Source organism: Rosa rugosa, chromosome 4 (assembly GCF_958449725.1).
Source record: "Rosa rugosa chromosome 4, drRosRugo1.1, whole genome shotgun sequence".
NCBI lineage: Eukaryota > Viridiplantae > Streptophyta > Magnoliopsida > Rosales > Rosaceae > Rosa > Rosa rugosa.
In genome coordinates, this window is record NC_084823.1 from 42,964,954 (window position 1) to 42,986,702 (window position 21,749).

The 21,749-nt window shown below is 38.2% G+C and overlaps 4 protein-coding genes across 4 annotated transcripts; 3 read left to right on the forward strand and 1 right to left on the reverse strand.

Moving 5' to 3' along the window:
- Positions 1–230: 230 nt before the first annotated feature.
- Positions 231–2,490, forward strand: LOC133741887 (salutaridine reductase-like). The gene is made up of 5 exons (XM_062169599.1): positions 231–320; positions 780–1,023; positions 1,200–1,274; positions 1,396–1,578; positions 1,996–2,490. The coding sequence occupies exons 1-5, from the start codon at positions 286–288 to the stop codon at positions 2,371–2,373; spliced, it is 915 nt and encodes a 304-aa protein (XP_062025583.1). The 5' UTR covers positions 231–285; the 3' UTR covers positions 2,374–2,490.
- Positions 2,491–9,505: 7,015 nt separating this feature from the next.
- LOC133744857 ((-)-isopiperitenone reductase-like) lies at positions 9,506–11,008 on the reverse strand. The gene is made up of 2 exons (XM_062172886.1): positions 11,003–11,008; positions 9,506–9,883 (listed from the first exon to the last, which is right to left on the reverse strand). Exons 1-2 carry the CDS (start codon positions 11,006–11,008, stop codon positions 9,506–9,508), a joined length of 384 nt encoding a protein of 127 aa, XP_062028870.1.
- A 2,349-nt stretch (positions 11,009–13,357) lies between these two features.
- On the forward strand, positions 13,358–16,162 carry LOC133746042 (subtilisin-like protease). The gene has a single exon (XM_062174198.1). It carries the CDS (start codon positions 13,616–13,618, stop codon positions 15,911–15,913), a length of 2,298 nt encoding a protein of 765 aa, XP_062030182.1. The 5' UTR covers positions 13,358–13,615; the 3' UTR covers positions 15,914–16,162.
- A 614-nt stretch (positions 16,163–16,776) lies between these two features.
- On the forward strand, positions 16,777–20,675 carry LOC133745687 (subtilisin-like protease). Its single transcript, XM_062173797.1, has one exon. The coding sequence runs from the start codon at positions 18,069–18,071 to the stop codon at positions 20,361–20,363; it is 2,295 nt and encodes a 764-aa protein (XP_062029781.1). The 5' UTR covers positions 16,777–18,068; the 3' UTR covers positions 20,364–20,675.
- Positions 20,676–21,749: the final 1,074 nt, after the last annotated feature.

The window sequence follows — 21,749 nt, forward strand, 5'->3', positions numbered from 1 at the left end:
GTCTCCACCAGTTTGGGGTTAAATATTTTTCAGTCAATTTTGTAATGGTTTTTAATTAGTCGTATTTGTTAACTGAGGGTCATTGCATACGACATACTTGCGCCACAGATTGATTATCACAGTGAAAAGGGTCATTGCATACGACATACTTGCGCCACAGATTGATCAACACACCGAAACAGAAAAGTTATAAATACCAAGAAACCCATAGTAGATGCACATCAATAATCAATTTAAGTTAGCTTTGATATATACCTCGTACCACTTAAAGTTAATTTGCAACATATGGCCGAAACAACCATCAATTCTCAGTCAAAGAGGTAAGTATACACACACACATATATATATATATATGTTCATATATAAGCCGTATAGGGTAGTAATTTCATTGACAAAGATTGCTTTAAACCGTAAACATGCAGTTTCTTCACTCTAAGGCTGTATCATATGTGTCTTGTTGATCAAATTAATATCTGAAATGTTATATGGTTTCGTCCACGGTATATCACATTAATAAATTAAGTAAACTAATTAAATTCAGAGATAGACTAGTTTCATGCATTAATTAGTAGATTAATTTAGAACTACTCTATTACCCGACTATAAATTAGGACCGGAAATTCAGACATGCATGTCTGATTCTATGTGATGTTACAACGGTTCTGGTTCACAGCAACCTGACACATCTACAAACTTAAGCAGAGACAATTTCCTTAATTACTAAGTTAATTGTCTTGATTCTCACCGGCAACAAATACTTGTTCTCTTTTCGGTTTCAGAGTTTCTGTTGTCACGGGGGCCAACAAAGGGATTGGATTTGAGATATGCAGGCAATTAGCTTCTAATGGGGTCCAGGTAGTATTAACTGCACGGGATGTGAAGAGGGGGCAAGAAGCTGTCGAAAAGCTCAAGCTTTCTGGCTTGACTGATGTAATTTTTCATCAGCTAGATGTAACCGATGCAACTAGCATTGCTTCTTTAGCAGATTTCATCGAAATCCAGTTCGGGAAGCTTGACATATTGGTACTTTAATTCCTCTCCAAGTCTCTAGCTATCAGTATTGCTTGACTTTCGATCATTTCCTATGATATAATGTCAAAGGATCAAAAATATCCTCCACAAAGACAAGAAGTTATAAATTGACTTACTGGTTTTTATAGAGTTATACAGTCTAATACACTGTTCTAGAGTACATGCAGGTCAACAATGCAGGAGTTGGCGGATTCACAGTGATTGGAGAGAATGTAAAGAACTTAACTTTCGATTATGAACATGTAAGTTTATGTAATATAGAGAGAGACATTGAATATCCCGGAGAATTTAAATATATAAATAATATACCGGCGCATATATATATGTAACATCAATAACTAGTGGAGATTATATGATGAACAGATGTTTGGTTCAAAAGTTAGAGACCTGAATAAGTTTCTAGAGCAAACATACGAAAGTGCAGAGAAATGTCTGAAAACGAACTACTATGGAATCAAGCAAATGAGCAAAGCACTTATTCGACTTCTGCAAAAGTCTGATTCACCGAAAATGGTCAATGTCTCTTCCAACATAGGACGGTTAAAGGTACAAAACTGGATTCAGCTCCTTAATTAAGGCAATTATATTTGGGAAAATTCCTTTGATTGGAGAACAATTTTCTTTGGAATAATGCTACATGGACCACATTCTTGTATTGTATACACTATGTATCACATCACTAATACGTACAGATAATATTAAGCCATATTGGACGTGTATTGCATTAGTACTAATGTCGTCTACATGGTTTTCAAAAGTTCCAAACCCAAGGCGGCCTACGTACTTTTTATGTATTTAATTACTATAAGACAAGTATTAACTTGGTACACATTATTGTCTAGATGTTTACTGTTGGCTCTGTCCTTAGTGATGTAACACCGGAAGCGGTGCATGAATGTGATCAAAATTGACATATAATTTATAATTTTTTTTGTAACATTCACATGTTCGTATATGTTCCAGCTTCTTACGCATCAGAAAGCAAGGGATGAGCTAGGAGATGTCGAAGGCCTCACCGAAGAGAAAGTGGACAAGGTTGTCGAGGAATTTCTGACGGATGCGAAAGAGAATTTGGTCGAAACTAATGGCTGGCCTATAAACTTCTCTGCTTACAATGTGTCCAAGGCAGCCTTGAATGCTTACACCAGAGTTCTGGCAAAGAATCACCCCAATATTGCAATCAATGCAGTTGGTCCCGGCTACACTAGCACTGACTTGAACTTCAATCTTGGTGGCCACTCTGCTGAAGAAGGTGCAAAGGGTCCTGTTAAGCTGGCCTTGAGCCCTGAAGGTGGACCTTCTGGCCTCTATTTTGACCAGCTTGAAGTCTCATCCTTCTGAATGAAAACGTATATCCAAGTATCTATATGTTATATATAATAAAGATTAAAGAAGACACAGATAGTCTCTTTAAAATTGGGAAATTATATTGTTCTAAATACCAACATATGTCACTAGAATTATGCATTACTTCATATGCAGGAGTTTCTGGAGCACAGTCACTGCAGAATAAATCCATAGAACTTGTGTTGTAACATTTTAATATTTTATTTATTATTGAAATTAAATTTGGGTGAATTTATTTTGTGTTTAAATTCTGAATTTATTTGTGTGTTTAAATTCTGAATTTATTTTGAATTTTATTTTGTAACTCATGGTGTTTTATTTTGATTTATTTTGGGTTTTAATTTTTGTAACCTATGGCATTTGGTTACTACCCTATTAATTGTAGTAATTGTAGGGAGTGTCCTAAGAGCCTATAAATAGCACCATTTGTTGCATGCTAAAACACATAAAACTTTTACTCAACTATTCACCCATCAACCTTCTTTCCAAAATCCCCCAAAAGAGTATTCTTTGAATTTTTTGGCCAGAGAAAGGTGTTCTTTTGGTGGAGCTTTGGGTTCCTCCAATTTGTGCAGATTGGTGTGAGCCATACAACTTGTTGTTGGGCTGTTGTATTCTGGAGGGGACAAGTCAAGAGATTTCTGGTGCACCGGCATTGTTCCGCAGAGGGCTTGAATCTCCTTAAAGAGAGCGAGATACCCGCGCCTCAGCCTATTGTCAACGAGTTTCTCATATAGAAATTATAATTTTATTGTAATTTCACCAACAATTTTAAGGAGATTCAACGAAGATGGAGCGCACTCAAGAGAAACCGTTTGACAATATGGGAGATCTCAATTTGAGAAAGATGAGTATAACTATTCTTTTTTATCTCTTGACTTATTTCTCATATAATGTTTATGATTATAACGAACTACTCACTGTTATTCAAAGAAATATTGAGAAGTTTTGTAGATTAATATGGAGAGAGTTCCAAAAGTTCATGCATCACAAACAAAAGGAGATTTCCTTGGAGACGTTGACGACTCGCATCCGAGTTGAGGAGGAAGCAAGAGGTTAAGATGTTCTTATGTAAGATACAAACAATGACACCTCCAAGGTAAATTTAGTATCTTCCAATAATAATATGCCCAATGGTCATTTTCATAAAAATTCTCTTATGCAGCCAAAGAAGAAAAATATGAAAAAAGTTGGTAAGCCTCACCAACAGAATAAAGGCAAACCAAGCTATGTGAATAAGAACCAATATCCTCCTTCAGAAAATAAGCAACAATATACTTGTTGTTATGTTTGTGGCAAAAGTGGGCATATTGCTCGAAATTGCAATTATTGAAAACGTGACGCTGTTCCTCAAGCTCACGTCACTGAAGAACCATATGTGGCAATGATAACTGATGTAAATATGGTTCAAAGTGTTGAAGGATGGTGGGCAGATTGTGGTGCTAATAGGCACATCTGCTATGATAAAGATTGGTACAAAACATACACTCCTTTTAAGGAGCCCAAAACAGTTATGCTTGGAGATTCACATACTACTCATGTGCTTGGAACTGGTGAGGTGGAACTCAAATTTACTTCTGGTAGGGTGCTAACTTTGAAAGATGTGTTGCATACACCCTCCATGAGGAAAAATTTGATGTCTAGTTATCTTCTTAATAAGGCTGGTTTTAAACAAACTATGGAATCTGACCAATATGTGATCACCAAAAAAGGTGTATTTGTGGGCAAAGGTTATGCTTGTGATGGCATGTTCAAATTGAATGTTGAGAATAATAATAAAGCATCTACTTCAGTTTATATGCTCTCTTCTTTGAATTTTTGGCATGCACGTTTATGTCATATAAATAGTAGATATGTGGGAATCATGAGTAGCTTGGGTTTAATTCCTTCAGTGCAAAAAGATTTTGAAAAATGTGAGACTTGCAGTAAAGCAAAAATTACTAGAAGGCCTCACAAAAATGTTGAAAGGCATACTGAGCTAATGGAATTAATTCATACAGACTTGTGTGAATTTGAGGGAATTTTAACTCGTGGAGGTAACATGTATTTTATCACTTTTATTGATGATTGTTCTAAATATGCTTATGTATATTTGTTGAAAAATAAAAGTGATGCTTTTGCTAAATTTAAAGAGTTCCTCCTTGAGGTTGAAAATCAATTTGGTAGAAAAATTAAAAGGCTCCGAAGTGATAGAGGAAGAGAATATGATTCTTTTGAATTCAATTCTTTTGTTCAGTCTTTAGGAGTGATTCATGAAGTTACTCCACCTTATTCACCTGCATCTAATGGTGTGGCAGAAAGAAAAAATAGAACTTTGATTGAGTTAACAAATGCCATGTTGATTGATTCAGGTGCTCCCTCTAATCTTTGGGGAGAAGCAGTTTTAACTGCTTGTTATGTGTTGAATAGAGTGCCACATAAAAATATAAAAATTACACCTTTTGAGGTGTGGAAGGGGCACAAACCAAATTTGGGTTATCTTAGAGTTTGGGGTTGTCTAGCCTTTGTGAGGTTAACTGACCCTAAAAGACCAAAATTGGGTGCTAGAGCTACTACTTGTGTTTTTGTTGGATATGCTTTAAATAGTACAGCCTATAGATTTCTTGATGTTGAAAATCATGTTGTGATTGAATCTGGTGATGCAATTTTTCATGAAGAAAAATTTCATTTTAAATCAAAAAATAGTGGGGGTCAAGAATCTAGAGAAAATGTTTTTATCCAACCTAGTTCTTCTTCGATCTTCTAATTTACATATACAAGAAACTTATGACAATGAACCTAGAAGAAGTAAGAGAGCTAGAGTTGAAAAAGATTTTGGCCCTGACTATTATGTTTATAATATTGAGGAAAATCCTATTTCTTTACATGAAGCTTTATCATCACCAGATGCAATTTTCTGGAAAGAGGTTGTGAATGATGAAATGGAGTCTCTAATTTCTAATAATACTTGGAAATTAGTAGATTTACCAACAGGGTTTAAAACCATTGGGTGTAAATGGGTCATTAGGAAAAAGCTCAAACCGGATGGAAGTATAGATAAATATAAAGCTAGACTTGTTGCTAAAGGTTTTAAGCAAAAAGCTGATCTAGACTTTTTTGATACTTTTTCTCCGGTTACAAGGATTACATCCATTAGATTATTGATTGCTATTGCTGCAATTCATGATTTGATTATTCATCAAATGGATGTGAAAACAGTTTTTCTAAATGGTGATTTAGATGAAGAGATCTATATGGACCAACCAGAAGGTTTTATAGAACCTGGTCAAGAGCACAAGGTATGTAAGTTATCTAAATCCCTTTATGGTTTAAAGCAGGCTCCTAAACAGTGGCATGAAAAATTTGATTCCTGCATGATTGAAAATGGTTATAAATCAAATGAATGTGACAAGTGCATATATTATAAATCTTGGAAAAATTCACATGTTATTATTAGCCTCTATGTGGATGATCTGTTAATTTTTGGCTCAAATTTGCATGTAATTGATGAGACAAAAACTATGCTTAAGAGCAATTTTGATATGAAAGATCTTGGTGAGGCTAATGTTATTTTGGGCATGAAAATAACAAAAACATGTGATGATATTTTTCTTGATCAGTCACATTATATTGAGAAAATTTTGAAGAAATATGATTATGTTGGCCACAAGCATGTGTCTACTCCTTTTGATTCAAGTGTTCACTTATTTCCTGTTGAAAGTGAAAATGATGTGATTAATCAAAAGGAATATGCTAGCATAATTGGCAGTTTGCGCTATGCAACTGACTGCACTAGACCTGACATTGCATATGCAGTTGAAGTACTTAGTAGGTTCACAAGTAAACCAGGTAAAGAACATTGGCATGCAATTGAGCGTGTTATGAAATATTTGCTTGGTACTAAAAAATATGGATTATTTTATAAAAAATATCCTGCTGTACTTGAAGGCTTTTGTGATGCCGATTGGAACACTCTGTCAGGTGATTCTCTCTCTACCACTGGTTATATTTTTACATTAGGTGGATGTGTTATTTGTTGGAAATCAAAGAAGCAAACAATAATCTCTAATTCAACCATGGAAGCTGAACTTATTGCTCTAGCTTCAGCAAGTGAAGAAGCAAATTGGTTGAGAGATTTATTGCATGAAATTCCCTTGTGGGAAAAACCTATACCACCTATATTGATTCATTGTGATAGCACTGCAGCTATTGGTAGAGTAAATAACCGTTATTATAACGGTAAATCCAGACCTATAAGAAGAAAGCACAGTACTGTGAGATCATATTTAAGTGATGGAATTATTAATGTGAATTATGTTAAATCATGTGATAATCTTGCAGATCCTTTAACTAAGGGCTTGACAAGAGAAAATGTCTGGAGTACATCGAGGGGGATGGGATTGAAGCCCACATCGTCATGAGCCATATATGAGGACACCCAACCCGGTGATTAGAGATCCTAAAAACTGGGTTCAATGGGAAAAACGAATCATAAGGTGGCCGTAAGAAAAATGCACTATATTTTCTTACTCATCCCTATGATGTAAGTGCATTAATCTTGTAACGTATATGAAGGTTGAGTTTATTAAAACTCTTAATAAAATTTGTAGCTCATATGAGTGGGATGTCATAGTTACAAGAGCATCCTTGACGGATTTTACCTATATGAGTGAGAGAGTGGGGCCGCTCTCTATGAGAATTGGGCTTATTCTTGAAATACACTCATGAAAACCGGGATAAGCACAAGACTGTAACATGCTGGCTAATAAAGCTCATATTAACACCTGAATTATTATGTGTGAGCAGTAGTTCTTATTTTCCCTTAAGCAGTTGTAGTTCAAGTCTGAGACCACTATCAACTCTGGAGTAGGGATTGCTGTTTCACTAAGTGAAGGTTCAATGCAGAGCACACCTTCATGACGCATAATGGTTCGTCTTTGGCCGGTAACTTTGGTTTATATTTGTTTTTTAAATATTAAAATGAGTGGGGGAATGTTGTAACATTTTAATATTTTATTTATTATTGAAATTAAATTTGGGTGAATTTATTTTGTGTTTAAATTCTGAATTTATTTGTGTGTTTAAATTCTGAATTTATTTTGAATTTTATTTTGTAACTCATGGTGTTTTATTTTGATTTATTTTGGGTTTTAATTTTTGTAACCTATGGCATTTGGTTACTACCCTATTAATTGTAGTAATTGTAGGGAGTGTCCTAAGAGCCTATAAATAGCACCATTTGTTGCATGCTAAAACACATAAAACTTTTACTCAACTATTCACCCATCAACCTTCTTTCCAAAATCCCCCAAAAGAGTCTTCTTTGAATTTTTTGGCCAGAGAAAGGTGTTCTTTTGGTGGAGCTTTGGGTTCCTCCAATTTGTGCAGATTGGTGTGAGCCATACAACTTGTTGTTGGGCTGTTGTATTCTGGAGGGGACAAGTCAAGAGATTTCTGGTGCACCGGCATTGTTCCGCAGAGGGCTTGAATCTCCTTAAAGAGAGCGAGATACCCGCGCCTCAGCCTATTGTCAACGAGTTTCTCATATAGAAATTATAATTTTATTGTAATTTCACCAACAACTTGCACTATGATTTACATTCCTCAAGTTTTAGTGATATAAAACTGGAGCACTCAAAGACTAATGGAAGTGCAGAGAATTGTCTGAAAACGAACAGTATTGTGGAATGAAGCAAGTGTGGAAAGCACTTCTGCACCGATCTGATTCAATCTTCAAGAAGAGAGACTTTTCGAGAAACTAGACTTCTACATGAATCGCATTTGTTATCAAATTATTGGCGTCGGTTCTATCTTTTACCGGTCTAAAGTTTCTGGTCTTTGGTGCTGTATGTGTTCGAGCTACGTACTTTGAAATCATAAAGCAAAAGGAGCTGGGAGCTAGGATATCGATCACCTTTTGGCTTCTGAGGAAGTCTACTACCTTGTCGATCGGCTTATGTTTTCAGCCGAAGCGATAAGCGATCTTTGTTAGTTTTGTGGGGTCTTGAATATAAATAGAGAAATCCCACATTAGGAAAAAGATAAACAATTTACAATTTATAAGCTGGGCATTCCACCAAAATAGCATCGAGGCTTAATGGTAAAACCTCACACCTACAAAATCCATTGGGTTTGAGTTTGGGTGTATAAGTTGAGGATAATACTAATACTGGTGTTTGTTCCAACACGTGGTGTCTGAGTCATGTTAAGCTCGGATGCATCTTAGTCAAGGTGGTTCTAGTCTAACCTGGCTCTGATACCATGTGTTCGCAGTTCAGTACCAACATCACCGAGGGCCAAGGCTTTTTGCGTCCATGATTTTGTTAGCCTTAAAGGAATGGATGGATTTCAAAACTTTTTAATTGGTGCGGAATTAGTTTAACAATTAAACTACTAACTAAACATAAAATTCATTCCTTTAACCCATGATCTTGGCTTATTGTGATATGTATATAAACAAAGCATGCATAGTAAGGAAGAACAAAGAGGGAGTTTATGTTATCGAAAACAAGAAGAAGATCAACCTTCTCCTCACCTATAAAAGGTCCTCTCCTCTCTCCTCATTAATTACACATTTACTACTCATTTATTATTATGCTGTCTGTATACGTTGACTGACTTAGGCATCGGAGAAGTGAAGACCGCCCAACGCGGTCTCCCTCTGACGTCCCTGTCTCTCGTGTAACAGCTAGCGAAGATCATCAAGTTCTCTGAGTAGCGGTCCGCTTGCCGGACCAGCGTTAAACGAAGGTTTGGCTACCGCCGAACTTTGAGCATTAACACATATTGAGTTATCTTTCCGCTATGTCACTGCTATGTTAAAGCAAATGGAGTAGCTATTTGTGCACTCTTTGCTAGTTAGTGCTTTTTAGAATACATGTCTTATGTAGAGATTCCTGATATTATTTCAGGACATACTCTAGACGCTTATTGAAATCAAGGGTTTAGGCTTAATGTCCCCCCCCTTGTATTCGACAGTTTCATTAATCGAGGCTTGAAGGCAGCCGCACCAGCCCTTTATTCAAAAAAAAAAAAAAAGACTATCTGTGTCTTTTTTTTTTTTTTTTTGAAAGAAGGGCCTATATTTGTCTTTTTTAATCTTTATTATATGTAACATATAGATATATACTTGAACATACGTTTTCATTCATAAGGGTGAGACTTCAAGCTGGTCAAAATAGAGGCCAGAAGGTCCACCTTCAGGGCTCAAGGCCAGCTTAACAGGACCCTTTGCACCTTCTTCAACAGAGTGCCCGCCAACATTGAAGGTCATGTCAGTGCTAGTGTAGCCAGGAGTAACTGCATTGATTGTAATTTCGGGGTGATTCTTTGCCAGAACTCTTGTGTAAGCATTCATGGCTGCCTTGGACACCATGTAAGCAGAGAAGTTTATAGGCCAGGCATTAGCTTCGACCAAATTCTCTTTCGCATCCTTCAAAAACTCCTCAATAACCTTGTCCACTTTCTCTTTGGTGAGGCCTTCGACATCTCCTAGCTCATCCCTTGCTTTCTGATGCATAAGAAGCTGGAACACATACAAACATGTGAATATTACAAAAAACTTATTTAAGTTATATCTCAATTTGGATCACATTCATGTACCACTTCTTGTGTTACATCAGTACGGACAAAGCCAACTATAAAGATTGAAATGATAGTGCGTGTATATCAAACTAACACTTATTATATAGTAAATAACTGAAAAGTAGGCCGGAATAGGGTTTGGAATTTTTAAAAACCATGTAGACAACATGTTGGATCATAATTCATATACATATTTGTCCCCTAAAACATAGAAATTACTTGTTCTAAAGTCCAAATTTAATGTTGACTAATCCAATTTCATTATTTCCCTAATCTTGTACTTTTGCTTAACCTTTGTGTTTATTTATATATATTTATTATGTTTTCCTTATCATGCTAGAAAATGATGGAGAAAAATGGAAATGCACTAAAAATGTCAACTTTACACATTTTCCTACTCCGGCTAGGAGAAACCAAGCCAAGCAAGGAAGAAGGAGCGACCACCTGACCAAATGAACTTCAAATGAGCTGAAACCTTCCAGATCCATTCTAGACATCCTAAGAAACATTTCTTATGCAGAGTGCAAGAGCCAAATAGAAGTGAAAGGCCTTCAAAAAGTCAGCCCAATTTTATGCAGAAGCAAAACTGGAAAACTGGACCTGTAAGGAGTCCAGCAGCGATTTCGGCCCAATGGCATGGAAATAAATTCTGAAAATTTGACACAATGATCTACACTCATGGTGGATCATTTCATATGAAGAAGTCACGGGCAAAATCTGAAGTCTTAGTGGAGAATTAATTGAAGGAAAAATGAGTAGAATGTGACTCAAACCTAACAAATTCCATTAGTGTTTAAATATTCAAACCTAACAAATTCCATCAATGTTTAAATGCTCAAACCTAACCCATCATCATTTGTTTAAAGCCAAATAGTTTTGCTTGGTAGCCTATAAATAGAGGCTACAACAAAGAAGAAAATCACCAATTCCTTCATCCATTACATCTTCTTTCTCTCTTCATCTCCTTCACAAAACCTCCATCTCCACCTCCCAAAATCCAAACTCATACTATCCATACTACTCTATCTCCTCCATCACCACCACATTTCTTATCCTATACCTCCATTAACACCATCACTACTACATCATTTCTCCACTCTCTTTTCTATCATCATTTTCTCCATCTAGTCCACCTATTCACACAATACATAATACAAGCTTCACTATCTTTTATCATCAAATCTTCAAGAGCAAGAAGGAGAGGGAATCACCACCACCACCACCACCAACACCACCAAGACGTGAGCTTGGGGACCATCCGACACACCACTAAGCCAACTCTATCCCTTTTACTCTAGATTATATTTTGGTGTTTAATTTGATTATGAAGTTAGTATATGTAATTATGAGTGAGTAGTACTTTGTTGGGGCTAGGGTTGAAAGCCCTAGCCAATCTTGTATGAATTGATGTTTTAATTGACATTTGATGTTATTTATGATTTTCATCTTCATATGCTAATTCAAGAAGTGAATGCATTCATTCAAACTTAACTATTTTGAATGTGTTGTGTTTGTCATCTCATGAAAAAATGTTTAGGGAGTAGTTAACCTTGAACATTAATAGCATGATAGCATCCTCTATGTGCATGTGAAGGTTGTGAGTTAAAATCACCTAGATCTAGGATTGGTTTGCTTACATGATTATCTAAACTCAAAACTTTATGCATCTAGGAACAAGGAATTGAGACTTAACCGGTAATAGGATTTGTTATTAGGTAGTTAATTCTAGACTTATCCGGTTGGAATTGATACCATTAAATGAGTTTAAGCCTCCTGTATATACACTAAGGAAATTGTCACTTGTTCCCATTATATAGTACCTCCTGTACACACAGATGATGAAGCTACTGAAAATTTTCAACTCCTAAAACTCACCATGTAAAGTATACGAGTACACTTAACATTGCCTTATTACAATAGAAAAAAAAAAATCACTATTAGAAACTAAACAATTCCTGTCGTTAAAAGTGTGCACTTTATTCAACATAAAAATTAGGGGCGGGCAGAAACCGAACCGGAGGTCCAAAACTGGCCGAACCGGCACGGAAAACCGGCTCGGGGACCGAACCGGATGAAATAAGGGGGAAAAAATGACTTGACCGAACCGGATCGGATTTCTCCGGTTCGGGACCGGGTTCATTGAGTAAACCGGCCGAAAAAACCGAACCGGTCCGGATAATTAATATTATAACTTTTATTTAAATTATATTAGTTTTTATTTAAATTAATAATATTTTTAATGGTTGTCTAATTCTTATTGGCTGAAATCAGGTTACACATAGAACATGTTACACCTGATCCCTCTCCTTAGAAGAAAACCCTACACTCTCATTCTTCCTCTCGTCTCTTTCGGCCTCTCATATCTCTCTCTCTCTCTCTCTTTTTTTTTTTTTTTTTTTTTTTTTTTTTTTTTTCTGAAATGTCTCATCTCTCTCTTCTGGGCTTTGGAGTTTAAGGATCAAACACCACAACCAGTTCACCGCCACCATACCACCACCACCACACCAGCTTTCGAACCCCTCTTATCTTGTAGAAAAGCCAAAGGCCTTAACCACAAAGCTAAAGGGAAAGCCTCTCATCTCTCTCGACAACCACTCTCACACAGCCGCCGACCAACACCTTCGATATGCACAAAGCCGAGCCCGACTTTCAGCCTACCAGCGCCGCTTACCAACGCCTTCGATCCGCAGTTCTGCACAATGCCGAGCCCGACCTTCAGCCTTCGATTTGCAATTCTACACAACGCCGCCTACCAAGTACGACGACCAACGACAATGAGCGATGACGCCGACTTGAACCGAAATCGAACCGGGCCGACTTGAAATTCGGGTCACCCGAATTTTTCGGGCCAGTCCATTAACAATCAGTTTTCGGTCCTAAAAGTCTGCCCACCGAAGAATACGGGTCGGATGCGGTTTTGACCCAAAACCGATCCGACCCGACCCGACCCGCGCCCACCCCTAATAAAAATGGTACAAACTTACTAAAGGTGAGAGCCATGCAAATCAATTACAAAATAATAATAAAAAAAACCCGAATGGTGCTTGCACATTGTATCAATTATCAAAGTTCAATTAACACTGTCAAAGGAGAGAATATGTTAATCACTCAAGTGACTTGGGCTAATTTGGAGTGACCAAACCCATTAGATTAATTAACTGGCGAAGTTGTTTTCTCAAGGCAACGACATGCACTAGGAGATCAAGGCAGAGAAGTTTGATGAATATTCAAGTATTCAACACTATCAGTTGTACCAGCAGCAGATATAGCAGATTTGAGACAGACAGATTTGAGATCGAATTTTTAACTATTGCTCAATGACAAACCAGTCGGAAACAGACTAACAGAACGGCCTCAATAATAAAGATTAACATATTTTGACATGGGATTTATCGCCACTTTGTTTTAGCAGTCTGAATTAGCAGGCCTTCCTATTAAAACCTCCCACACTTCTGTTTCCATTCCCACTTAGCAACCTGTTAACCATGTCGCAACAAAACCCAATTTTCAGGACATCAAATCATCACGTCTGCAAAACAAATGCCGGCGAATGTGTGCTTTCAGAGACTTAAAGTTCACCACAATCTCTTAATATCTATATATATTATATAGGAGCTTGAAATGGTAAACTAAAACCAAGCGCTTGCACTATCCACTTCTTCTTAGTCACAAGATGGAGAACAAAATGTGTGTAGTGATGCAGATCATATACCTTCTTGGCTTTAGTTTCATGTTTTACTTGTCACTGGCAGTTGCTGATGAAAAAGTGGCAGCATTGGAGCCGCTAGCCAAGACAAAGAGCATGCAAACTTATATAGTTTGGGTGGAAAAGCCAGTCAGCGATTTGATTGCACAATCTGAACATGAAGATTTAGGGAGTTGGTACCAGACATTTTTGCCTCAAACCATTGCAAACTCAAACCAGCTCAAGAAGCCACGAATGGTTTATGCATACCACAATGTAGCAACTGGCTTCGCAGCAAAGCTGACAGCGGAGGAAGTTGAAGAGATGGAAAAGAAAGATGGGTTTATCTCCGCTCATCCAGAACGAAATCTGCAATTGCACACGACTCATAGTCCTAACTTCTTGGGGCTGCAGCAAGGAATGGGACTTGGTAAAGGGCCTAACTATGGTGAAGGTGTGATTATTGGAATTTTGGATAGTGGGATATTCCCAGACCATCCTTCATTTAGTGATGAAGGAGTACCACCTCCTCCAGCTAAATGGAAAGGCAAGTGTGATTTCGGCGGGACAGTCTGCAATAACAAGCTTATCGGTGCCAGAAGTTTTAATGGTGGAAAAACTACTGGAGGCCCTCCATTTGACAATGAAGGCCATGGAACTCACACGTCAAGCACAGCTGGAGGAAATTTTGTGAAAGGTGCCAGCGTGTTTGGAATGGCCAACGGCACAGCAACTGGCATGGCACCTCATGCTCACTTGGCGATGTACAAAGTATGCTCAGACGACCGTTGTTCTGAATCAGACATTATAGCTGCTATGGACACTGCTGTTGATGATGGCGTGGATGTGCTATCCCTTTCAATCGGTGGTGGCTCAGCTTATTTTTATGCTGATGGAATTGCAGTCGGCGCATTTGGAGCAATTCAGAAGGGAATCTTTGTCAGCTGTTCAGCTGGAAATGATGGCCCTGACTATATGACTTTATCCAATGAAGCTCCATGGATTCTCACGGTTGGAGCAAGCACCATTGACAGAAACATAAGAGCAACAGCAAAGCTTGGAAATGGGCAAGAATATGACGGGGAGTCAGTATTCCAGCCTAAAGATTTTAGTTCAAAACAGTTACCTCTTGTTTATGCAGGTGCACATAGCAATGATTCATCAGCTCTTTGCGATGTAGGGTCCCTTAAAAATGTTGAAGGGAAAGTAGTGGTGTGTGAGGTAGGTGGAGGAATTGGAAGAATTGCAAAAGGGGTAGAAGTGAAAAGAGCTGGTGGTGTTGCCATGATTCTTGTCAACCCAGACTTCGCTGGCTATACCACCATAGCAGACGCTCACGTGCTTCCGGCAACACATGTGAGTTACTCTGCAGGGGTGAGCATCAAAACCTATATAAATTCAACCTCAACTCCTACAGCGACAATCTTATTCAAAGGCACTGTCATCGGTGATCAGCTTGCTCCCAAGGTTGCTTTCTTTTCATCAAGAGGACCAAGCCTGGCAAGCCCTGCAATTTTGAAACCTGACATTATTGGTCCCGGTGTGAGCATCCTAGCTGCGTGGCCTTTTTCGGTGGATAAAGCCACAGAATCTAAGGCCACATTTGACATTATTTCAGGTACTTCAATGTCATGCCCTCACCTAAGTGGCATTGCAGCCTTGCTCAAGAGCTCACACCCTGACTGGTCACCTGCTGCCATTAAGTCTGCAATGATGACAACTGCTGAAGTAAACAACCTCGCTGGCTCGGCCATTCTTGATCAAACACTTCTTGCAGCAGACCTCTTTGCCATCGGCGCAGGCCATGTTAACCCTTCAAAAGCAAATGACCCTGGGCTCATCTACGACATACAACCAGAGGACTACATTCCTTACTTGTGTGGTTTGAATTACACAAGCAAACAGATAGCGGCAATCACCCAACAAAAAGTGTCGTGCTCTAAAGTAGGAGTCATACCAGAAGCACAGCTAAACTATCCCACATTTTGTATCTATATAGAGTCTGGTGGTGAGCCTCAGAATTACACAAGAACCTTGACCAATGTTGGCCCAGCTAATTCAACTTACAAATTGGCTCCCCTGAGACTACATAAAATGGACATCACTGTGCTACCTGAGGTGCTTACATTTACAGAGGTTAACCAGAAATTGACATACCGTGTGGTGTTTGCCGCACAAGACGGAGCTGGGAAAGATGGTATACCATTTTCTCAGGGATATTTGAGTTGGGTGTCTCATCAGCATTCTGTTAACAGCCAAATATCTGTGGTCTTTGACTATGAGTAAAACTTGGACATTGCTTGGCTTCTGAAGCACAAAGGTGAAGCGGCTCAGCCAAAAGCTAACATTGTATTTTATTCTATGTCAAGCAACTGAATCACCACAATTGGTTTCAATTTGGACTTCAATACAATAAACAGTATTAGTACTATCTTTACTTATTAAAGTGCAATTAAGACTAAAACAAGACAAATTCACCAACTATAGCAAAAGAAAGTGAGGCATTGGTAGGAAAACAACCAGGCAACTTTTCGATTGTGCATTGCATTTTTGAGTGCATCCATGAAATCAAACACAGATCACAACATAAACGAGAATCATGTGGAAAACTTACATGAATGATAATACATTACGTCACAATTTTATTTCTCAGGTGTGATGAAAAGTATTTAATCCTGTGGACACAATCTCAAAAGAAAATCTTCATATAACTACCCGCTCTGTAGCTACAAGCAGGAAAAGGCAAATAGAAAAAATTTCACACTACATAAAGCCAGAATGTAACCAATCAAATTCAAAACTATTATGGAGATTATCATCTAATAATTATTTCCCATAATATGATAGAGAGGAATGGACCAGAACTAGTTCTCTATTAAAAGTTCAGTGAAAATTTGAACTCCTAGTCCTAATAACTCTAAATAGTCAAATTACTCATGTAATTCACCACCTAAGAATAAGCCTAAACATCGACCAAAAAAAAAAAAAAGCATAAACATTCATAATACATTATTATTGAAAAGCATTAAAAGTATATTTAACCAAATTTCATTCAACATTACAAAATATACACACAACATCATCAACAACATGCCTTTAACCACAAAAGTACATAATTGATTATATGAAATACTTCTAGTATGTTTACCAATATCTTATTATTCTAACTATCGAACTGCCTGCTGGTTTTTGCTTCTCTCTGTTATCCAGGATGAAGGTTAGTTTTATCCTTTCTGGTTGGCGTAGATGAGTTTCACAGGCAAATATGCTTAAGCTTAACTTAAAGATCCTGCTCAACTAGTTTTTATATTGAGCCTAATCCTTTGCTTGGGTTGGCTCATTTCTTAGAGAACATTTTCTAGGCATTTCGCCTAGAAATAAAAATTGTATTGATACTAGGTATCAAAAACACTTGATTTTGAAAAGCATAAAAAAAGGGGAAAAAAAAGAAGAAAAAAAAAAGAAGGAAGCTGAACATGAATCAAGTCATAACTAGAATTTGGCAAACAACACATGTTGGATACTCATTTGGCATTGTCAAATTGGAATCATTAACCTCCAGGCAGAGGAAACAAGCAGCATGCAAACCTATATAGTTTGGGTAAAACAGCCCGACGGGAAATTATTTTCAAAATTTGAAGATGTAGAGAGTTGGTACCAGACATTTTCGCCAAAACCTCTTGCAGACTCAGACCGGCTGATAAAAACACAAATGATTAATGCATACCAACATGTGGCCAGTGCGTTAGCAGCAAAACTGAAACTGGAGGAAGTTAAAGAAATGGAGAAGAAAGATGGGTTCGTGTCCAGAGAGGATTCTTTCTGCCTTTGCACACAACTCATAGTCCTAACTTCTTGGGTTTGCAACAAGGATTGGGAACTTTGGAAATTGTGTAGCATTGGCGTTACCAAAGCCATTATGTTAAAAAAAAATGACAAAGATATTGTCCAAAAAAAGAAAAGAAAAGAAAAAAAACAGTTGTCCAAAAACAAATAAATGACATAGATACTTAACATGCAGAGAAGTGCAGTAAGTGCTCAAGGCAGAGAAGCTTGATGGCTAAAGGCAGAGAAGCTTGATGAATTTTCAACTTTGACATTATCAATATTCCTAGCAGCAGATAAGAGACAAACTCAAGATTCAAGAACAAATTTTCAAGTAACATTGTTTGGCATAAGGTCCATCGCTACTTTGTTATTACTGTCTGACCGGCAGGCCTTTCTTTCCAGACCTCCCACACTTCCATTCCGATTCCCTTCTAGCAACCTGTTCAACATGTTGCAACAAAAGCCAACTTTAATGACCACAAATCACCATCGTCTGCACAAGAAATGCCGGCAAATTAGAATCCACCACAATCTCTTACTATCTATATATAGGAGCTTGAAATGGTAAACTAACACCAAGCACCTTCACTTTCAACTTCTTTTTAGTCAAAAGATGGAGAACAAAAAGTGTATAGTGATGCAGATCATATACTTTCTTGGCTCTAGTTGCATGTTTTACTTGTCACTAGCAGTTGCCGTCGAAAATGTGGCAGTACTGGAACCACTAGCTGAGACAAATAGCATGCAAACTTATATAGTTTGGGTTGAAAAGCCACCCAGCAATTTCCTTGCACAATCTGATCATGAAGATTTAGAGAGTTGGTACCAGTCATTTCTGCCCCAAACAATTGCAAACTCAAACCAGCTTATGAAGCCACGAATGGTTTATGCATACCGCAATGTGGCCACTGGATTTGCAGCAAAGCTGACCGCAGAGGAAGTTGAAGAAATGGAGAAGAAAGATGGGTTTATCTCGGCTCATCCAGAACGGAATCTGCAATTGCACACAACTCATAGTCCTAACTTCTTGGGGCTGCAACAAGGATTGGGACTTTGGAAAGGGTCAAATTATGGTGAAGGAGTGATTATTGGACTTTTGGATACTGGGATATTCCCAGACCATCCTTCATTTAGTGATGAAGGAGTACCACCTCCTCCAGCTAAATGGAAAGGCAAGTGTGATTTCCGCGGGACAGTCTGCAATAACAAGCTTATCGGCGCCAGAAGTTTTGATGGTGGAAAGACTGCAGGAGGCCCTCCAATTGACGATGCAGGCCATGGAACTCACACTTCAAGCACAGCTGGAGGAAACTTTGTGAAAGGTGCTGGAGTGTTTGGAATGGCCACCGGCACAGCAACTGGCATGGCACCTCATGCTCACTTGGCAATGTACAAAGTCTGCTCTGAACAGGGTTGTTTTGACTCGGACATTCTAGCTGCTATGGACACTGCGGTTGATGATGGTGTGGATGTGCTATCGCTCTCACTTGGAGGTGGCTCAGCTTATTTTTATGCTGATGGAATTGCAGTCGGTGCATTTGGAGCAATTCAGAAGGGAATTTTTGTCAGCTGTTCGGCTGGAAATGAGGGACCTGACTACAATACTTTATCAAATGAGGCCCCATGGATTCTCACAGTTGGAGCAAGCACCATTGACAGAAGCATAAGAGCGACAGCAAAGCTTGGAAATGGGCAAGAATATGACGGGGAGTCAGTATTCCAGCCTAAAGATTTTAGTTCAAAACAGTTACCTCTTGTTTATGCAGGTGCACATAGCCATGATTCATCAGCTCTTTGCGATGTAGGGTCCCTTAAAAATGTTGAAGGGAAAGTAGTGGTGTGTGAGGTAGGTGGGGGAATTGGAAGAATTGCAAAAGGGGTAGAAGTGAAAAGAGCTGGTGGTGTTGCCATGATTCTTGTCAACCCAGACTTCGCTGGCTATACCACCATAGCAGACGCTCACGTGCTTCCTGCAACACATGTGAGTTACTCTGCAGGGGTGAGCATCAAAACCTATATAAACTCAACCTCAACTCCTACAGCAACAATCTTTTTCAAAGGCACTGTCATTGGTGATCAGCTTGCTCCGAAGGTCTCTTTCTTTTCATCGAGAGGACCAAGCCTCGCAAGTCCTGGCATTTTGAAACCTGACATTATTGGTCCCGGTGTGAGCATCCTAGCTGCATGGCCTTTTTCGGTGGACAATGCCACAGAATCTAAAGCCACATTTAACATTATTTCCGGTACTTCAATGTCATGCCCTCACCTAAGTGGCATTGTAGCCTTGCTCAAGAGCTCACACCCTGACTGGTCACCAGCTGCCATTAAGTCTGCCATCATGACAACTGCTGAAGTAAACAACCTCGCAGGCTCCGCCATAATGGATGAAACACTTTTTGCAGCAGACCTCTTTGCCATTGGTGCAGGTCATGTTAACCCTTCAAAAGCAAATGACCCTGGGCTCATCTACGACACGCAACCAGAGGAGTACATTCCTTACTTGTGTGGTTTAAACTACACAGACAAACAGATAGCTGTAATCACCCAAAAATCAGTGAAATGCTCTGAAGTAGGAGCCATACCAGAAGCACAGCTAAATTATCCCACATTTTCTCTCGTTATAGATCCTGCTGGGAAGCCTCAGAAGTACACAAGAACGGTGACGAATGTTGGCCCCGCTAAATCAACTTATGAATTAGCTGTTGTAAGTCCACATAAGATAGACATCAGTGTGCAACCTGAGGAGTTCACATTCACAGAGATTAACCAGACAATGACGTACCATGTGGTGTTTACCGCACAAAAAGGTGCTGCGAAGGATGGTATAACATTTTCTCAGGGATATCTGAGCTGGGTCTCTCGCCAGCATTCTGTTAGAAGCCAAATATCGGTGATCTTTGACACTTAGTGAAACGACAACTTGGACATTGCTTAGGTTGATGCAACAGGAGCACGAAGGTGATGCGGGTAACCCAAAAGCTAACATATATTTTTTATTCTCTTTGAAATAACTGAATCAGAATAATTGTTTTCAATTTGAAGTTCAATGCAATAAAGGTAATAATGATGTTTTATCTTTAGTTCTTTACTGGTTTTCAAAAAAGTGAAACTATTGCAAGACAAATTCACCAACTATAGCGAACGAAAGAAGGCATAGGGAAAAAAAAAACCAGACAATTTTTCGATTGTGCATTGCATATTGCATTTTTAGTGCATCCATGAAATCAAAGACTCAGCATATGATTTTTCTTGGTTGAGATCACAATATAAAAGAGAATCATGAGGACAACGTACATGAATGATTGAATTTCATCGTACTATAGTCACAACTTTAATCTCCAGTGTGATGAAAAGTATTTAATCCTGTGGACACAATCTCAAAAGAAAATCTTCATATAACTACCCGCTCTGTAGCTACAAGCAGGAAAAGGCAAATAGCAAAAATTCCACACTACATAAAGCCAGAATGTAACCAATCAAATTCAAAACTATTATGGGGATTATCATCTGATAATTATTTCTCATAATATGATTGAGGGGAATGGACCAGAACTAGTTCTCTATTAAAAGTTCAGAGAAAATTTTGAACTCCTAGTCCTAATAACTCTACGTAGTCAAGTTACTCATGTAATTCACCATCTAAGAATAAGCATAAACATGCATAATAAATTATTATAGAAAAACATTAAAAGTGCCTTTAACAACAAACGAACATAAGTGATTATATAAAATACTTCTGGTATGTTTACCAATATATATCTTAATATTCTATGTATTGAACTGCCTACTGGTTTTTGTTTCTGTCTGTTATCTAGGATGAAAGTTAATTAGTTTTATCCTTTATGGCTGGTGTAGATGAGCTTTACAGGCCAATATGCTTCAGCTTAACTTGAAGCTCCTGCTCAACTAGTTTTTATATTGAGCATAATCCTTTGCTTGGGCTGGCTCATTTCTTAGGGAACTTGAGTTTGAAAAGCCAAAAAAAGAAAAGAAAAGAAAAGAAAAGCTTAACATGAATCAAGTTCATAACCAGCAATTTGCCAAACTACAAATCCAGCTTGTCGGATATTCATTTTGGCATTGTCAATTGGTATCATTAAACTGCTGGCAGAGGAAACAAGCAGCATGCAAATCTATAGAATTTGGGTAAAACAGCCTGAACGGAAATTATTTTCAAAATCTGAAGATGTAGAGAGTTGGTACCGGACATTTTTGCCGAACCTCTTGCACACTTAAACCAGCTGAGAAAAACACAAATGATTAATGCATATCACATACCAACATGTGGCTAGTG